The sequence below is a fragment of the Microtus oregoni genome, unplaced genomic scaffold (assembly GCF_018167655.1).
Source record: "Microtus oregoni isolate MIOR12 unplaced genomic scaffold, Mior012 000064F_ref0000363, whole genome shotgun sequence".
NCBI lineage: Eukaryota > Metazoa > Chordata > Mammalia > Rodentia > Cricetidae > Microtus > Microtus oregoni.
This window is the reverse complement of record NW_024543874.1, coordinates 9847254-9867302: the sequence shown is the minus strand read 5'-3', so window position 1 is coordinate 9867302 and position 20049 is coordinate 9847254. Positions and strand designations below refer to the sequence as shown.

Genomic DNA, 20049 nt, shown 5'->3' with positions numbered 1-20049 from the left:
CTCCGCACCTATGTTACAAATTCAGACGTCAACACGCGCTTATGTGGGAGGCAGAACTCGCAAAGGCGGGCGGATCCGAGGCACCCGGTGGATAGGGAGCAGTAACGACGTAATGTCGCCCAGCACAGGGAGCCGGAGAAAAATCGTTCCCATTCCCAGCGCTCAGCACACAGGTTCACAGCTCAGAGACGCTCGTCCGCCGGCAAGGTCAGACCATGGCTATTGGCTCCGGAGAACAAAGGGGCCGCCCCACGGACTGCTCCGATAGGACCGGGCGTGTCATCTGAGCCGCACAGCCAATCCTCAGACGGGGCGGTGCACAGCAGACAGCCAATCACGAGCGCCTGCCCGCCCCGTCTGACCTGGGACTGGCCGTGGCCTGGAGCCCGGTGCCCAAGTCACCCCTTGGGTAACAGCTCCCGTTAACCTTAGCCACAAAGTCAAAGGTATTTATTTCCCAGGCCCCCTCCCCCGAGTCCCTGTGCTTTCCGGGCGGGGAGGGGCGGTGCAGGGATGCACCAGCGCCCGGCCGCTGCTCCGCTGTCCCGGACTGCAGAGGAAGGATGAGTCCGGGGCCTTGAGGTGCCCCGAATCCCGCGCGCACCTCAGCTCCAGGCCCCAACTTTATGCACCACCAGCACCCTGCCCAGCGCTGCCGGGAGAGATCTGAGGCTGGCAGGGAGGGCAGCAGGCCAGGGCAGCGAGGTCAAGGGGTAGGAGAGCAGAGAGTCGCCAACGCATGGCCCCTCTGGTTGTTCTGAGTTCTCTGTGTCTGCCCCCACCCCACTTCCCCGCGTAGACGCGCTTCTGGAGACAGAAACCTCATTGTTGGCTACAGAAAGAATCAGAGTAGGTGATCCCTAAGTGAACGGTTCCATGAGCAGGGATGAGGATGGAGGTGGAGAATACGCGAGAAAAAAAAAAAAACACACACACACACAGAAGTTACAGTGCGCGTTTTCGGGGAGAGGGTAGTTCCCGAGACACCCTTCAAGTAAAATTGCTGCAGCAGCTTCAGTGGGTGTGGTGTTGGGTGACCTCGAGCCCAGAATTGTCTCCAGTTGCAGTGGAAGCTGGGTGTGGTCACCTAAGGTTGGAGACAAGTGACATTCCAGGCTGTGCATTTTTGTTTGTTCGGTTTTGTTTCTTAGCCCGTGTGGAGCAATAACATGAAAACATTCCATAGCATTTGTGTCCTGTCAGTTCCAAGGTTCCATGATTCTGTGCTTCTGCCAATCAGTTGTGGGCCAACCTTTATTTAAATGTGCCCTCAAAACCGTGTTTTGTAGTGGTCTACAAGGCTGGGGCCTGGACTGTGTGCTGCAGTTCAGGAAGCCTGTATTAGGATGCGTTTGATCTTCTGTTAGTAACAGAGAGTCACTAATGACAGTTACCCTGGTACTCATTTGGGTGACATAAACAGTAGCTTTGCATCTCTAAACGGTGTCTGTCTCTGGCACAGCGGCCCTGATTTGGGCTGGGAAGGGATATGGGCAAGGTCACTGCAAGACAGGTTGGAGGTGTGCAGGTGGGTGAGGGCACAGCAAATCTGGGCATTGGGTGGTAAGATGTATGGGACAATGGGGTAGGGAACCAGAGACTAAACTTTGAGTGGCCTTGCCGCGACATTTTGTCTAGATCTCCAGGTGCCAGGGAGCCCTTGAAATATGTTAGGGGAGTAAAACGTCCAAATCGCAGTGGCTTCTGGGTGACAGGTGAATTCGAGGGACCAAGAAATCAGTAAGACTTTAGGATTTTATTGATTGTGTGTGTGTGAGAGGTGGGGGGGAGAGGGAGGGAAGGAGGGAGGGAGAGGTGTCACAGTTTGGGGGAGTTGGTTCTCACACTCTACCATGTGGATCACATGGGTTCTGGGCATCAAACTTAGGTAAACAGGTTTGCATGTCAAATCCTTTACCCACTAAGCCAGTGGCTCTCAGCCTCCCTAACACTGCCACTCTTTAATACAGTTCCTCATGTTGGTCCTGATGCTGCGGCCCTTTATTTAATACAGTTCCTCATGTTGGTCCTGATGCTGCGGCCCTTTATTTAATACAGTTCCTCATGTGGTGGTGACCCCAATCATAAAATGTTTTGAAGTTGCTACTTCATAACTAATTTTGCTACTGTTATGTAATGTAAATATCTGTGTTTTCTGATGGTCTTAGTCAACCCAGGAGTTGATAACCGATGCACTGAGTGATCTCACTGACATTTTTTTTTAAGTCATTTAGCTGAGAAACAGTAAGACCTGGACTCAGAATTGGTGACAGATAGCCCAGGATGGGTTCCTGATTCCTATTCTAGGTGTGATGTGGAGGCCTGGAAGAACTTCGCTAGACTTGGTTGTGGGCTCAAGAGAGAAACTTGAGTTGATGATTTAGACTTGGGGTAACTCATCTCATCCAAAGTTGATAAAGGGGAATGGCCTGCTGGTTCTGTGTGGGCTGGGCCCTGAAGGATCTCACAATGCATTGGCTGCTGGGCCTAATTTAGTCTTTATGTTTCATAAGGCTACACAGGGCTTCTACTCGGGGCTTCCTGCCTCCCTAAGTTCTAACAAATAGGTGTGTTAATAAGGCTCTGGATAGTCAAAGACTTTTTTTTAGAAGGTAGGGCTTCGTGTAACCCAGGCTAGTGTTGAACTTTATATGTAGCTTAGGCTGGCCTTCAACTCTGCGGGCTCCTGTTTAGTGAAAGCTCGGATCACATGAATGTCCTACTGCATTCCACTTTGAGAAAACTGCCTGCATTTCTGCTGTGTAGCAGTTTGTGTTGGTGCGCTTCACACGGGCATGCTTGCATGCTGTTGGATATGCATTTGTTTTTGAAAGACTTAATTTTACTTTATGTGTCTGGGTGCTTTGCCTGTGTGTATGTCTATGCACCACACATATGCAGGCAGACCAGCAGAGGGAGTCAGATCTCCTGGAATCAGAGTTACTCACCTTGCCAGCCATGTGGGTGCTGGGAGACTAATCTCTGTAAGAGCAGCAAGTGCTCCTAACTACCCAGGCACCTCCCCAGCCCCTATGCCTGTTGGAAGACACTTTCCTGTGCCTACATGTACAGTCCTCCAGCCCTCCAGCATGTGAAGGACATGCTGCCGTGTCATCTGACTCCAGTGCATGTTTGAGATTACAGCTAATACTGGGCTGTACCAGTTTTTTCCAGCATGTACATCTGCCAGTTTAATTTACAGATTAGACACAAAGAGAGGATAAGGATACAATGTAACAGTTATGACAGTGTACTATATTAAATGTCACGTGATTCTTTGTTCTCTCAAAATGTCTTTTTGTACTGCACCTGGTGAGGTTGGCCATGGCTAACTGGATCTGGAAAGCACACTGGGTACAGCGGCCACTGTGCAATGTGGCAGGTATCCATTCTGCATCTTTGCATTTCTGTTTGCTGAACTGGTTTGAGTAGGAGGTATGGCTTGCATGTGCAGTTGGTTATGTTTCTCAGCTTCCTGTTGGCCTTTGGTCATGTTTGACTGAAATCCATTCAGAAGCAGAGTAAATTTGTTGTTACTGACAAAGGACTGGGAACAGAGGAGTAACCACTTCTAAGTCTTCAACTTAATTATCCAGTCACTCAGTGTGTATGGAGCCTCTTTTGTTCACCCCCAGCAAGACAGCAGTGGCCTTGGCTGTCAGTCACTGTGGGGTAACCACATGTGGCCTTTGAATACTTATATGTGACCAATATGATTGAGAAACTGAATTTTAAAAGTTAACTTGTTGTCTGAGGTTTTCTGTCCTTACCGGCTCCCGCAGTCATTAAGTCCCAAAGAAATCACACAGAGGTCCACATTAACTGTAAACTGATTGGCCCATTAGCTCAGGCTTCTTATTAGCTCTTATAGCTTATATTAGCCCAGTATTCTTGTCTATGTTAGTCACATGGCTCAGTACCTTTTTCAGTGAGGCAGTCACATCTTACTTCTTCTGTGGCTGGTCAGGACTGCTGAGGAATGGGCTTCCTCCTTCGCAGAATTCTCCTGTTCTCTTTGACCCACCTCTACTTCCTCTCTGGTTGTCCTGCCTATACTTCCTGCCTGGCTACTGGCCAATCAGCGTTTATAATTATAAAATATAATTGACAGAATGCAGACCATTCTCCCACACCATTAATTTATTTAAATTTGAGGATGCTTGTTGTTGTATCTTTTAATGATTTATTTTTATTTTATGGGCATTAGTGTTTTGCTTGCATGTATGTCTGTGTGAGGGTGCCAGATCCCCTGGAACTGAAATTGCAGACAGGTGTGAACTGCCATGTAGGCACTGGGAATTGAACTCTGGTCCTCTGTAAGGGCAGCCAGTGTTCTTAACCTATGAGCCATCTTTTCAACTCATTTGAATTTAAATAACCACATTGGGGCATAGAAGCCAAATTCCTGAAAATGAGGGAGTTTAGAGTTGTCTTCTCCCTCAGATAAGTCTTGTACCTTCTCTTCGAGGCTACATAGTTATGGAAAGTGCTCCAGTGGGGGCAAGCACCCTCCCCCTCATCCATCATGGTGCCAGCATTTACATGACCTGAGGCAGAACTTCCTGAGCTAAAGGATGTTGTGGGCTTTGCTTGCTGAATGTGTGATAGCAGATGCTCAGCAGCTAGTGGCATTCTCCTTGTTCCTGCTCACCACCTCATCTTTCTTCCCCAGGTCACTGTCACGGACGCCCCTTCCTCCACCCTCAGGTCTGTGTGGGTTTGGGGGATGCACATTCTCTCCCCATGGGGAGATCTAAGAGCCTCCTTGGCACAGAGGGGACAGATGCTGCTCTCCACTATCCCCATGTAGATGCTGTCCCAGCTCTCTGGCAGCTCCCTGGTGAGGCTGGAGGCAGGGAAAGCAAGCAGAAGGATGATGTCCCTGCTGGGGTGCCCTGAGGACAGAAGGATGATGCCCCTGCTGGGGTGCCCTGAGGACAGGCAGGGTCAGCGAATGCTAGCAAAGATGTGTTTGCCAGAAAGGGAAGTGGGATAGAGGGAATGGCCATGTGGGGAGGGCCCCGAGGCAGGCTGCTTCCTGGCTGGGTCTCCTGGGAAGGAGGAGAGCTCAACGGCATTAGGACCTTGTGGGACCCCTGCACTAAGAAAACCCTGTGGCCGGGCTCTTGTCATGGGAAGTCCTGCTTTGCTGGTGACAAAGGAGATATGAAGTGCCGTTCACTTCTCACCTCCATTCCTGGGCAGGGGTGAGCCTGGGGGACCTGAACAGGTCTCTGAGTTGCTTGTCCCTCATTTCCACTTCTCTTCCCCATGCACTGCGATCTGTGCTGACACCAAAGTCCCCTGGTTATATCCCCTGTCCCAGCCCTCACCACCTGCTACGGGCCACAGTTCCCTCTTTGTGTTTCTGTAGTTGGCAGAGCAGCTGATGGTTTGGGGCTTCCGGTCAGGGGAGTTCATATCCAAACTGCAACCTGACCCAGTGTGGGTCTCTAAGTTCCAGCAGGCCACAGGAAGATCGGGGTGACCGGGGGCCTTATCTTGTGTATGCTCTGTCCTCAGAGTTCTCACAGGTGATGGAAGGAACCCAGAGTCAAGGTTCAGGGCCCTGTGGTAGACCAGCCTCTCTTCCTGTCTCTTGAGACTATATAGGAAGTAGTGTGTGTGTGTGTGTGTGTGTGTGTGTGTGTGTGTGTGTAGGGTTGCACCTGCCCCTTGTGCCTATGTCCTGTTAGGGTGTATAGGTGGAAAACCTGCTCACTTGGGTGTGTCTCTTGTCAGCTGACTGGTGTGTCAGGTGGTTTATGAGGAGGGACAATGTTCATGGCAGAATGACAGATGGAATGAGAGACCCTTAGAGCATGGGGGGCGGGGCACTGAGGGGAGTGTCCATGTGTAGGGTCTGCCCTGGGATTGGCTCTCCGGGTGTGTGCTCTTCACACATGGAGCACCTGAGCATATGGGAAGTCCATCCTGCCTCCACATGTCTCTGCCTTTTCTGTCCTCTCGTCTCATTTCTCTCCTCATCTCCTTGGGCCTGTGTGGGTCTCCTTCCTCTGCTCCCTGGTCTGTTCCTGCTGGGACCCCAGAGGAGTTGCTCTTCTGCCTGGTGTGGCCTGAACAGACATGTTAAGGCGGTGCTCAGGCTGGGTTACCAGGAATCAAAGCCATTTCTTAAATCAGTTCCATTTCTTAAACAGTTCTTAGAAGCCAGAGTGGGTGACGTGTGCTCTGACTGGGTGGTCTAGGGCCTCTCACGTGTGTAGGCTGAGTCCCAACCCTCTAGCTCTGTCTCTCAGTTGAGTCTCATGGCCGGGTGACTTTTCTGTTTCGGTCCTCTAGGTTTCTTGAGGTGATTCCCAAGGTGTGGGGTGCAGAAACTCACACACAGATAGAGGGACCTGGGGGTACTGGGTGGTGGGCAAGAGGGAGCTCAAGTCCCCAGATGTCCCTTAAGTTAGGGCTTGCCTTCAGCTGCTTGCTACTCTCTCCTCTGCCACCAGTGGGTTTCAGTGTCTGTGAGAAAACACAGCGGGAGTGGGAGTGTGTCCCAGACCCCCTGGAGAATCAGAACCACAAATAAGACTGGCTGCCTCCATAGAAGAGGGCACAGGGGCAAAAGAAAAAGGTTTACTTTTTCATTGAATAAATATTAGTAAGAATGATAACACTGGCCCAGATGTAACCCAGGAAGAAGCATGTTCTCACAACAAAACTCTGCTGGTCGTTAGGCAGGAAAATGTCGCATGTCACATGTAACTCATGAGTCCACCTGGTTGTTGGGGGTGACTATCTGTTAGATAATTGCCCTTATCCAAACTAAAAATAAGCATCATATTTTTATGACAGAAAAAAAGGTTTGCTGCCAGGTGCCAGCCTGCTGGAGGGAGGCACCCAGTTTTCCGAGGAGAGAGGACTCTGGGCTACCTGCCTGTTTCCTATCTCCAATGGGCAGCTCCCAGACCCTTGAGGAAGACAGTGGGTTGTCAAGCTGGCAAGAGGCTTATTTAGTTTTGAAAAGATTTACATTTGTTTAGAGAGGACAGAGTCAGACCTTAGCAACTAAAAGGAGGTGTCTCCCCCCACCCACCCCTTGTATCTGGGGTCTGTATTTCTAGTCAGCGCTCTTGATTTCTAGCCTGGGTAAGCACCCCCAGAGCAGACTCAGGAAGGGGAGGGGGAGACATCAAATTGAGGGCTGGTCTCTAGGGCCGAGTTGGTTTTCTAGTGAAGATAACCCAATCAAAAGTACCAAGAAGTTCCTGTCGGGGCTAGCATGAAACAAGCTTTGAATTTCTATTGGGCAGCTAGCCACAGAGTCCGTGGTTGTGTCAGGTGAAGCTGGACGCCAGCCTTAGGAGAGACAGTCACACCAATGTGGTGGATAGCATGAGACCCCCTGTGACCCACAGCACAAAGCCAGGCAGCAGACCTGGGAATACACAGACCAGTAAAGATGCTGTGAGGTGATAGAAAGTGTTGGAGGTGAGCTAGGGAGGTAACTCAGTTCGTCCAGTGAATGCATCCATCCTGGAAGCCGTGAGTTCTAGCCCTAGCACCGCCTAGAAAGGCAGGCATGTCAGAAAGTCGTGAACTGAAGGGCATCCTTGAGTATGTGGCAAGCAAGGCCACTCTGGCATACACGAGACATTGCCTCACACTCTTAAATACAGAGAAATGGAAAAGAAAGGTGGTGGGGGTTAGGCTTGTACACTGAGGTCCCAGGGTGAGCCAGCCACTCTGGTAAGGAGGAAGCAAGAGTGAGAGAGGCAGAGACTGTAGTGATGAGCAGGGCAGAGGGGGTCAAAGCCTGGGGCATCTGAGCAGCCGTATGGTCTGTCTCAAGCCAGACCCCAGGTATAAAGGGAAGCAGCTAATGTTCAAATGATGATCATAAAATAAGATTGATGGAGCCGGGCGATGGTGGCACACGCCTTTAATCCCAGCACTCGGGAGGCAGAGGCAGGCGGATCTCTGTGAGTTCGAGACCAGCCTGGTCTACAGAGCTAGTTCCAGGACAGGCTCCAAAGCCACAGAGAAACCCTGTCTCGAAATACCAAAAAAAATAAAAAAAAATAAAAAAAAATAAAAAAAATAAGATTGATGGGGCTGGAGAGGTGGCTCAGAGGTTAAGGGCGCTGGCTGCTTCTCCAAAGGTTCTGAGTTCAATTCCCAGCAAGCACATGGTGGCTCACAGCCATCTATAATGAAATCTGGTGCCCTCTTCTGGCCTACAGGTACACATGTAGGCAGAATACTTTATACATAATAAATTAATAAATCTTTTTAAAAAATAAGATTTGTGAATGCTTGATTATGAACTAGGGAGCGGTGATCTAGCACGTTCTTGGTGGTGGTGGCAGCAACAGTGGCTGTGCCATGTCATTGTTCAGGGTATTGGAAGAGTGTCCCATTGACCTAGGAAATAGGAATTGAACTCCAGGTCTTGCACATGCTGGCCAAGCACTCAGCTTCTCCAGGTGCCCCCTCCCCTGCCTTGCATCTGGGCTCTGCATTTCTAGTCAGGGCTCTTGATTTCTAGCCTGGGTAAGCACCCCCAGAGCAGACTCAGGAAGGTGGGGCAAGGGGGCTTGTCTCTAGGGCCCAGAGTTGGTTTTCTAGTGAAGATAACCCAACCTTACCTGAGATACCTCAGGGGTCGTACCCCTCACATGCCTTCTACCCATGCCAGAGGGTTTGGGCCCTGAGGCCTCGGTGAGGGAGTTAGGGAGTTCATACCCAGTTCCGCTGTTTAGTCTCTGTGTCTCTGGGCACATCAAGGCCTCTCTTGGGCCCAGTTTCCTCTTCATAAATGAGAACTGTGCCCTCTTACCTTTGCGTCTGTACATGTCCCCTGAGGGAGTGGGTGGAATTCTGAGAAGCCTGGGCTGTGAGATGGGAGAGGACTGGGAAAATGGGTTTGACTGTGTGCCATTGGCCCTTCTTTCTCTTTTCTTCCATCTTGTCTCAGGTGGCAGGGCTGAGACCTCCCCAGCACTGTTGCAGAGGGAGGCCTGCAGGGATGGAGAGCGGCCTGGCTGGCAGTGGCTCAGGTAAGAGAAGTCAGCCTCCCTCTCCCAGACCCCTTGCTCTCCTGGGAGCCAAATAGAAGTTGCCGCCCTTAACTGGTATCTTCTAGAATGTAGAATTCAGGGTGGGAACCAAGACTTTGATGGTCATCCAAAGAATAAAACAAAAGGCAGTAATCCTGGGAACACAGAAAAGGCAAAGCCAGATCGATAGACGCACAGCAGCCTGGGTAAAAAGTGGGGTGTGCTTTTCAGTGCTGGGACTGGGGCTTGGGGACACTTGCCTGGTCAGACTCAGAGAATAAGCTCTCTGGCTCGGGCGGTTGGCGAAGAAGCTGCTGTCCATTGACCGTCAGTCCAGACTATAAGGGATCCAGGGTCATCGGAGTTCAGGGTCTTCATCATTGTGGCTGTTATGATGACAAACACAGCAAGTCTGGGGATTTCCCAGGCAAATGCTTCCTGGAGTGGAAAATTTTCCTTCCTGGTCTTGTGCTCTTGATAGGAGCTCTCTGCAGGGCTGCAGCAGCCCCCACCTGCCAGTGGCCCTCGCAGCTCTTGGTAACAGTCCTGTCATGGCAACAGAGAGCATTGTTTTGCTATAAGAATGGGGAATACTACCTGTAGGCCAGAGACTTTTACCACACTTGAGCCCAGAGGAATGTACCTCTGGACAGGCTGGAGTTCAAGCACACTCCCTTCCTCAGCCGAGGATCTGCAGGGGTCTGTGCTGGGTCCATTTTCCTCTATTCTGTTCAGCAGGTGCTTGGAGAAGAGCTTTGTCCATGGTTGTCTTTGTGGTTGGATATCAAGGCTAGTTTAACTAGATAAGGCATCAAACATGGGGCCTCTGGGTTATTTTAATAGATATGGTGTCAATTAGGGAGAGTGATCTCATCTCACTGAATAAACCTCAGACTCACTGCCAGGGTAGATACTTGCACTAAATACTTCCTTTGCCCAGATTTCAGTGCAGGTCAGGGGACAGTCCTATAATTAATTAAACTCATTACACTTGAATACCCCATTCCTGCCAATGTATAATTGAAGTCATTATTTTCGAGATAGGGTTTCTGTGTAACAGCCCTGGCTGTCCTGAAACTCCATCTGTAGACCAGCCTGGCCTCAAACTCACAAGCCTGTCTCTGTTTCCTGAGTGCTGGGAATAAAGGTGTGCACCACCACAGCCCAGCTACTGCTTTCCTCCTTAAGCATGAATTATTCAAATGAATTCTCATGTCCAAGCATAGGGAAGACCAAAATTTACTTAGAGCTGATTTCCTTTATTGTTTTTATTGAGCTATACATTTTTCTTTCCTCCCCTGTCCCCTTCTACCCTCTCCCATGGTCCCCACGCTCCCAATAGAGCTGATTTTTATTAACACTGTGCACCAGGAATCTATTGTATTTCTCCTGAAAGAAAATGTCTTAGTTACATCCCTGTTTCTGTGATAAAATACCATGACCAGGGCAGCATTAAGGAAAATCATTTAATTTGGCTTATGATTTCAGAGTTAGACTCCATAATGGTGGAGTGAAGGAACAGCTGAGGGCAGAGAGAGAGAGAGAGAGAGAGAGAGAGAGAGAGAGAGAGAGAGAGAGACCAAGAGGGGGTTGGCGAGTGCATTGGGAATGGTGCAAGTCTTCTGAAACCTCAAAGCCTGCCCCCATTGACACACCTCCTCCAACAAGGTCACCCTTCCTTCTACTAACTGGGGACCAAGTATTCAAACATATGCCCCCTCTGGAAGCCATTCCCATTCAAACCACCACAGAAAGACAGTTGGCACTAAGACCTTTGTCTTCAATGAAGTCTAGTGGTTTTCTTTCAGAATGCTTCCTAAGGCTCTCACAGCTAATTTATCATGTAAAAGTGATTGATCTCGTAAGCCTTTGTGCCTGGCGTTCTCACAGCACCATAGTATTTCAGTTTGTTGGTGGGTTCTCTGGCACACCCCCAAGTTAATAATCATAAGTGCAGGAGAGGTTTTCTTTCCTCTTTGCAGTATTTTTGTGTTTTGTCTTCTATCCTTTGGTTGAGTCTTCAAGGTTAAATAGTATCAGTGATAATGAGTATCCTTAATTTGTTCTTAGTATTGTCTTCACTCCTTTGCTGTTGAATAGGAAGCTTGTAATTTTAATATGCATCTTTTGTCATCTTGAATGTCTTTATATTCCTAGTTTGCTGATGCTTTCCTTTCCTCCTCCTGAAACGGTGTTTATTTTTTTTATATGACTTTCTGTATCTTTTGAGAATGGTATAAGGAATACTTTTTTTTTTTTAATGCTGGGGAATCATTAATGCCAGGCAAGCACTCTACAACCCCAGCTGATACTTTACTTTTAATAAGTTAACATCAAGAATTATATCCTTACTTTTCTGGGAAAAAAGTCCCAGCAAGGCTATAATAGCTCTCATTCTGCTGAGCTTGCTTTGCAAACGTTTGTGTCTGAGGAGCGTAAACCACAGCAGTAAACCTGCCTACTCCCATCTTTGCATGCTTGTGGTATCCACTGCTCCCTGTCCCTCATTCTCTCCTCTCCTCCTCTGTCTTCCTCCCTCTTCTCTCCTTTCCTCCTTCCTTCTTCCTCCCCAGTTACTGAATAGTTCTAGAGCTGGTACTAGTCCTTTCTTCAAAAAGACATTTTTCATTTTTGAGTGCTGTGTGTGTCTGTGAGTGTGTGACACACAATGTGGAGGTTCCCACAGACGCCAGAAGGGAGCATCAGATCCCCAGAGCTAGAGTTAGAGCTGGTTGTGAGCTCCCTCCCGGGAACTGAGTCCCGAGCAGCGCATGCTCTTAGGTGCTGAGACAGCTCTCAACCTCCCTTTGAGTTTTTTTATAGACTGTGTTGATACAGCTATGTTGTTTATAACCCGACCAAGCTAGAATTCAGCTTTCACAATAGTTTCTTATAAGCATTTATATAGTCAGTTTTTAAAACCTGTTCTTATTTAAAATGTGTTTTTATTTTTACTTTTTTGTTGTTGTTGTTGTTTTAAAACAGGGTCTCTTTAGGTAGCTTATGTAGTCCTGGTTGTCCTGCAACTTACTATGTAGGCGAGACTAACCTCAAACTCACAGAGCTCTCTCTGCTTCTGCCTACCAAGTGTTGGGGTTAAAGGAGTACACTGCTAGGCCATTTTTATGTGCATGCATGTTTTGCCTGCATGTGTCTGTGCATGCGGTACCCATAGAGGCCAGAAGAGAGCGTCATTGCAGGTTGATTATGAGCCGCCTTGTGGGCACTGGGAGCAGAACCTTGGTCCTCTGGAAGAGCAACGGTGCTCTTAACCACTGAGCCATCTCTCCAGCCCCTTGAACCTGCTCTTGAATTCATTTTAATTTATATTTTCTTATAATATTATTTACTTTATGTTTACAAATTCAGTGATATAAAGGCTATATACAATATTTTAGTATTTTTGGAACCCTTTTGTACTTCTGTGAGTCTTCGTTTTTTAACTTTATTAGTGCCTTCTTTCTACTTCTTTGAATGTGTCTCTGTGCTGATGCTGAAATCTATTGTTTGCAAATCTTCCTGACTCATGACAATTTCATACTGCCTCCTTCTTATTGGTTGTGAGCTTCTTACTGAAACATAACACACACAGAAAGGAGCACATGTTACAAACTACATAAATTCTTACAAAACAGCTCACCTTTGTGACCAGGACCCCCACATCAAGGGAGATCACTGACAGGATCTCAGAACTCCTGCCTCTGTGACGGGCTGTGATCTAATTCACAGATAGTTTCACCAGATTTGATTTTCATATAGGTGAATCACAGCTATACTCTGCCCTTTCTGAAGCTGTCTTCACCATGGCTCCTTACCGCTGGGAGCCTGGATATAAGGTGTAGGCTGGGAGCTGTTTCCCTGAGCTCTAGTGTAGTGGTTCTCAAACTGTAAGTTGTGATCCCTTTGAGGGTTGATCCCTTTCACGGGGGTCTCATATCAGATGTCCTGCATATCAGATATTTACATAATGAATTACAGTAATGAAGTAGCAACAAAAATGATGTATGGTTGGGGGTCAGCACAGCATGAGGAACTGCATTAAAGGGTCGCGGCACTGGGAAAGTTGAGAACCACTGTCCTGGTGGATTACCTTTCCTAAAAGGGCATGGAATACCTTTTTCCATGCTGAGCCTCGGGGCCTACCTCCTCATTCTTGGTTTTGTGAGAGAAAGATGGAGGCCCTTCCAGTGGGTTGTTCCTGCTCTTGGGTGCTGTATTAAAGCAGGGACCCTGCCATTGGAGACAAAGGGTTGACAACTAAGGGTGTGTTAGCCCTAACCACCGAGGCACTGGGCATGCCTTTGCCTGGAAAAGTCCTGGCGTCAATTCTCCTAGGAAGAGAATAGTAAGTTTTAGCCTGGTGAGATGACTCAATAGGTTAAGTCCTCTTTGGGGACAGGTGGTGCTCTCTACTGGACAGGAGATGCGTTATGGGGCAGGCAGAGCTCTTACAAGGCAGGGGGTGCTCTTAGCAAGCCTGGCAGCCCAACTCAAGTTCAACCTCTCTAAACCTACCTGAAGGTGGAAGGGGAAGGCCGACTCCACAGAGCCATCCTCGGACCTCCACATTGAACTGCCCCTCCCCTCACAGAGTCACTTTTTAAAAATTGAACATTTTAACATTTTTTTTAAATTTTTTTTATTGAAAGAAAAAAAAGAAATTCCCGCCTCCTCCCAGCCTCCCATTTCCCTCCCCCTCCTCCCACTCTTCTCCTCCTCCCCCCACTCCTCTCCCCCTCCCTCTCCAGTCCGAAGAGCAGTCAGGGTTCCCTGCCCTGTGGAAAGTCCAAGGTCCTCCCCACTCCATCCAGGTCTAGGAAGGTGAACATCCATACTGGCTAGGCTCCCACAAAGCCAGAACATGAAGTAGGATCAAAACCCAGTGCCATTGTCTTTGGCTTCTCATCAGCCCTCATTGTCTGCCATGTTCAAAGAGTCTGGTTTTATCCCATGCTTTTTCAGTCACAGTCCAGCTGGCCTTGGTAAGCTCCCAGTAGATCAGCCCCACTGTCTCAGTGGGTGGGTGCACCCCTCGTGGTACTGACTTCCTTGCTCATGTTCTCCTTCCTTCTGCTCTTCATTGAGACCTTGGGAGCTCAGTCCGATGCTCCAGTGTGGGTTTCTGTCTCTATCTCCATCCATCGCCAGATGAAGGTTCTATTAACATTTTTTTAAATTGAAATTTTGAACATTGGCGATCTTCTTTCTTCCTGGGTCAGGAAGCATCACTGCCTGGTGTTGGGGACCAGACTCAACAAAAACACCTCTTACCAGGGATTTATAAATATAAGTAAAGGATAAGAAGATATGTGAAAAATAATGAAGCAGAAACCATAGAATAGTACCAGGAGGATCTTCCAGTGAATCCTGAAATTCCTTTCCATTTGCTTTTATACTCCAATACTAAAGGGGGAAGAAGGCAACAAAAGACTTCTTTAACATGATACAAAGGACAGCTTGAACAGTTAATTGCTTTAACACTTTGAGAAATCAAGTCATTAGCATTCTGTTGTTTAGGCAGTGAAGCCAGCCTAGACCAACTATCCTGAAGGCATCCACTCCCCAGGTAACCTAACCTTATTTTACAAAAGAAGGAGCAAAAACGTGTGTTTGCACATCCTGACCATCTGTCAGGAAGGAAATAGGATCACAGTTTTGGGCCTCCACAGCCTGGGTTCTTTTATATCTCTGCATCTGCTGAGCATTGGGTAGAGAAGTAAGGACAGTTTGTTCATGAGGGACTCCACAACCTTGGCAAGCTAGTCCTGCACTTGTCTTTGTGGGCTTTCTCCTCTCTTCACACTCTCCCTGCCCACATCGGATCCTTGTCTTCCCCTACCCCCATTCTTTCTTCCCATCTTCCTCCCTACATTTAAAGCTGTTTGCCTTCACTGTTTCAACTACCCCTACATCTTCCTCACTAGGAAGATGCCTCGACATCTTCCTCACTAGGCTCATTGAACCCCACAATCACGTCTTCTGACTTTTCCCTTTTCCTCTGCAGGAGATGGGCTGGCAGGGATCAAGCAGGAAAAACCAGAGTGGCCGCTGCAGACTGTGATATCTCAGGCTGCACTTCCGGAGAAGGACAAGGAAAACACATTTCAGCCGCAGAGTGGCCTCCCACCATGCCAGACTATGGGGCGGCGGGCTATGGGGTCACAGGAGGAAATTGGGGGTGCTTGGTGGGCCCCACCCCCTGAGCAGGAAGCCCGGCTGGCTGCTCGAGTTCCGGGGACAGCTCCAGGCCTTCTGAGCCCTGTACTTTCTGTGGGTGGGGGTCATTTTGTGTGCATGGATTGTGGGAAAAGGTTCAGCTGGTGGTCATCCTTGAAGATCCACCAGCGCACACACACGGGCGAGAAGCCTTACCTCTGCAGCAAATGTGGCAAGAGTTTTAGCCAGAAGCCCAACCTGGAGCGCCACCAGCGTCACCACACTGGTGAGAGGCCCTTCTGCTGTCCAGAGTGCACAAGACGCTTCAGTCAGAAGCAGCACCTGCTCAAGCACCAGAAGACTCACTCTCGGCCCACCACCCACTCGTGTCCAGAATGCAAGCGCTGCTTCAGGCACCAAGTGGGCCTCCGCATCCATCTGCGAACGCATGCCCGGGACCACCTGGGTGCCCATGTCAGCTTGCATGAGATGCTTCAGTATGCTGCGGCACGCCGCCAGGCCTGCCGCCTGCGCCCTGGATCCCCACGCAGATGCCCTGAGTGGCTCTGGCTGGGGCTCTGCCAGGGCTGGTGGGGCCAGCACAGGGTACGGACAGCAGCTCACCACCGCTTAGGTCCCAATGAGCAACGCCAGTTCATCTGCAATGAGTGTGGCAAGAGCTTCACATGGTGGTCATCGCTGAATATCCATCAGCGCATCCACACAGGCGAGAGGCCCTATGCGTGCCCTGAATGCGGCCGCCGCTTTAGCCAGAAGCCCAACCTCACGAGGCACCTGCGCAACCACACAGGCGAGCGGCCTCACCCATGCTCGCACTGTGGCCGCAGCTTCCGTCAGAAGCAGCACCTGCTCAAGCACTTGCGCACGCACCTTCCTGGTGCCCAGGCCACGAGGTGTACCAGCTGTGGACAGAGCTGCCCCAGCCGTGCGGCACTGCGGGCGCACCAGCGTGTGCATGCCGCTACAGAGCTGCTACGGTCGCGATCTGCAGTCCAGAGTGGCGTGCCTGGTTCAGAGTCACAAGCTGAGATTGCCCCAAGTGTGACTCTGAAGACCCAGGGTACTCAGGATGCCAAGGAAGTGCTGTGTGGTCAGGAGTGCGAGACCCAGGCTGCACCCAGTGAGCAGCGCCAGTTCATCTGTAACGAGTGCGGCAAGAGTTTCTCATGGTGGTCAGCGCTCACCATCCACCAGCGCATTCACACCGGCGAGCGGCCCTATGCATGCCCAGACTGCGGACGCTGTTTCAGCCAGAAACCCAACCTCACACGACACCGGCGCAACCACACTGGTGAGAGACCCTACCTGTGCACTGCCTGCGGCCGTGGATTCCGTCAAAAGCAGCATCTACTCAAGCACCAGCGTGTGCATCGCGGAGCTCAGGCCCCACACCCTGGCCCAGAGGAGGAAGAAGAGCTGTAGTGTGCGCGCCACCTGTGTAGTTGATGGTGGCAGGCGGTAGAATGTGTTCTTACAGGATGTCGTGGGGAACAGGAGGGCCGGGAATGCTGACTCTTGATGCCCTTCAAGTTAGATCCTATTGAAAAGCTCCCCAAGGTTCTGAGACCTGAGGATGGTATTCCAGAAACATCTCAAGGAAGCCTGAGAAGTGCCTATTGGGGGAGGAGGTGAGGTTCAAAGCTGAGTCTGATGGGAATGTGTTCATTAGCATTTAGAACTGACCCCCTGCCTTCCTAGTGAAGAGCCCTAGGAAAGCCTCCTGTGTGAAGTGGCCTGGAACTGATCATCGGTAGCACTGTCCTGTCACATAGCTACAAGATGGTTAGAGGGGTGGTCCCTGTGGGAAGAGGGTCACAGACTCCGATTTGGCTAGGAGGAGTAATTATTTCCCCAGCACCAAGGACAGTGCCACCTGTACCACGCTGGATGATTTGATGGTCTCTCTCCAACCCTGGGTGTCTCATGGTGCTAGGTGTGGCAGACCTGGCCATAGAACTGATAATGTATGTGATGATTAAGGGTTGGGTACGGGCACATGGTCTCAGCCAAGCTTGGTTGCCTGGGAAAGTCGCTGTGCAAGAGTGGGCCGTGTGTTCTAGGTGTGCAGGTGTCTGTGACTGACATGGGTCCTCGCCTATAATGGTGTTGGAGAAAAATGAAGGACTAAATATTCCACGTGGTGTCGCTGTCCTTTCTGCATCAAGCTACCGGAGACCAGATATGTGTGCACCTAGGACTCCGAGGGTGTTGGTGGGGTTGCCATTCATATGTGCCCTCCTCCTACCTGCTGCCCAGGCTGGAGGGTAGTTTTCTGTCTCCCACTCTCCCTCATGTCTGGTATACGTCTCTCCCCATATGCTGATCCTCTGTGCCCCACTCTGTCCCTCTGAGGTCACCTCTCCTGCCTCTGTAAAGCAGGGTGACTGATGTCCTGGTGCCGACAGCAGCCAGGGCTCCAGCTCAGGCTGTATCCTTGGATGTATTCCTCCCTGAAGATGGGCACTGGGGCTGGATGGTTTAGAAGTAGAAAGAATGGGGCCCAGGACAGTTCTGGAGAAGGGAGAACTGCACTTGCTGGCCTCCTGGGCCTGCATCTTCCTGGAGATGCCAAACAGTGTTGAGTTCAGCCTGGCTTTAGGCCACTGCTCTAGGAAGAGTAGTTTAACCTTTTTATTTTGGAGATGCCTTGGCTGTAGCGTCACAGAAGGCCATGTAAGGCTGTAGAGGACGCACAAGATCCTTGCAGCCAATGTACTTCTACTGAGGAGCAGAGGCAAGGGAGCTTAGTGTTAAGCCTGGCCTGCTCTTTCTTGGTCAAATTATTTGATCCTAAACTGGGTGAAGGCCTGCACTGGGTGAGGTGTGCCGTATGCCAGTCCTGCAGTACTTTCTGCCATCCCCTCTGACCCACACTGGCAGTAGCTCCCCTGCCTCCCTCTAATACCCCCCTTTTTTCCTATCCAGCCTGCTCTGCCCTTTCTGCTCAGGAGATGTTCAGTGTCCTGCATAGTACCAGAACCTAATCCTTCCTTGCTTCTTCTTTGTCATCTAGCAAATCCTGAATCTAGCCGGAAAAGCTTACCTACTCCAGAAAGGCACCCTAGGGCACTACCAATTTGGGCTGGAGAGCCATTGCCCTCAGGGTAGCCCTGCGGAAATACCTGCTCCCTGTAGAATCAAGTGGCCAAAAGTGGTGCGGGCAGATACTGAAGAGATGAAATATGCTCAGTCCTTCACCAGAATGGATTCGTATGACCTGTGATTAAATTTCATTCACAGTGGAGTGTGAGCACACTTGGGTTAATGAGGCCCAGTTGTAGCCCCCGCTTGTGCAAGTTGAGAATTCCTGTTCACTTTTCCTGGGTGACGGAGTCTCACAGGGTCAAATCCCCCCGAGGGCTAACTTACTGATTTGTGTGCTCATCGACCAGGTTGCAAAGCATTAGTTCCTTAATGGATCTGTGCACCAGGTCTTGTGCTAGATGAGTAGAACATGGTCTCTGCCCTTGCTGAAGGACTTCCTGGGGAATCATTTTAATATGCTGGACAATTTGTCATAGTCTGTGTACTCCACTCTTGAGCATATGGTTTCCAGCCCTGACCTTGTTAACAAGACTTTCTTACTCAGGATTTCGTCTAATCATCTGCGGTCAGTGATGTAGGCAAGCAGTGGCATTGCCATCTGACATGGGAAAGGGGGTTGGTGTTCGACTTGTCCACCAGGTCGTGCTCTGCAGAAGGCTGGTCCTGGCCTCAGGCCTGTTGTCTCCTCTGCTGTCTGCTCTAAGGATAGATAGCACAGCACTGCCAACTTCAGTTCTGATTCTTCCTTTGTAAAGTGGTTCAGAGAATATCAAAGAGGTGGCATCAGATCGAAGACAAGCTCATACTTGTCCTAGAGGTTCACAGTGTGGGGTACTCTGCAGCATTGCAGAGATTAAGGGGGTACATGGGAGCTAGTCCACTAGAAAAAAAAAACCCCAAGACTCCAAGGCTTTTTAACCTGTCCTCTGCCAGGTAAGTAAGTGCAAGCCTGCAGTGGCCCTGTCGTCAAGTTTACAAAAGACCCTGTCTGTCAGCTAGGTGGGGCTGGATCCTGGACTCTTCTTGTCTTCTGTGAGGAGTAGGCTGAAGACTAAGCCAGGTAAGTCAGGTAAATCCATGAAATGCAGCTGGCCATTGGTAAACAAAAACATCAGATTTGACAGCAAAGGGGCCAGGCTCCTTGGGAAGGTTTAATGTATATCGCTCAGGCTCATGGGCCAATCTGCCATGGAAGCTGATTGAGGGAATGTGGGGGTTGGGATACAGAGGCCAGGGTCCTGAGGAGCAGCTGCTCAGCAGGTGCACCCACCTGGAGAGAGAACAGATCCTTGCTGCTGAGGGGCTTGGTGGAAACGCTGACAGAGTGGAAGGAACCTCTGAAACATTCCAACATGGTCTGAGTTTCATAAATATCTTTGATCTTTTGGTGGGAGGAGCATTAGAGCCCCAAATAGTATGATGCCATCACCCATCCTGGATGAGCCAAGGACAATGAAGGGAGGGGAATTAGTCACCTCTTAGATTGTCCCTTTGGGGGAAGAGGATGGAGTCTCCCGTGTCTCCAGGTTTGGGGGACGTGTCCTAGATCTCTATGTAACAGTACTTTCTGTGATGATGAAATGTCTGTTGTCCAGCATCATACCCACTGGCCACATGTGGCTCTAAACACTTAAACCTGGAGGCTGGGGATGTAGCTTATTGACTGGATGCTAGTGATTGCCTAGCATGTACAAAGTCCTTGGTTCTGTCTTCAGGGCCCTATAGACTTGGCCACCATGGTGCACATCTGTTAATCTCTGCACTTGGGAGGTGGAGGCAGGAGGATCAGAAGCTCAAGGTCATCCTTGTCTAC

General features: G+C 49.8%; 1 protein-coding gene across 3 annotated transcripts; it reads left to right on the top strand.

The window, feature by feature from the left end:
- The first annotated feature begins 371 nt into the window (after positions 1 to 371).
- Znf775 (zinc finger protein 775) lies at positions 372 to 17320 on the top strand. Of its 3 annotated transcripts, none has more exons than XM_041640654.1 (3): positions 372 to 446; positions 8933 to 9014; positions 15019 to 17320. In XM_041640654.1, the coding sequence occupies exons 2-3, from the start codon at positions 8984 to 8986 to the stop codon at positions 16611 to 16613; spliced, it is 1626 nt and encodes a 541-aa protein (XP_041496588.1). In that variant the 5' UTR covers positions 372 to 446; positions 8933 to 8983; the 3' UTR covers positions 16614 to 17320. The 3 variants fall into 3 exon arrangements, with proteins under 3 accessions (XP_041496588.1, XP_041496590.1, XP_041496589.1); XM_041640656.1 differs by lacking the exon at positions 372 to 446 and adding an exon at positions 744 to 849; XM_041640655.1 differs by lacking the exon at positions 372 to 446 and adding an exon at positions 4691 to 4707.
- Positions 17321 to 20049: the final 2729 nt, after the last annotated feature.

Coding starts and splice junctions, on each gene's coding strand:
- Znf775 (XM_041640654.1), top strand. CDS start 8,984: ATGGAGAGCGGCCTGGCTGGCAGTGGCTCAG. Junction 9,015..15,018: donor CCTGGCTGGCAGTGGCTCAG/GTAAGAGAAGTC, acceptor TTTCCTCTGCAG/GAGATGGGCTGGCAGGGATC.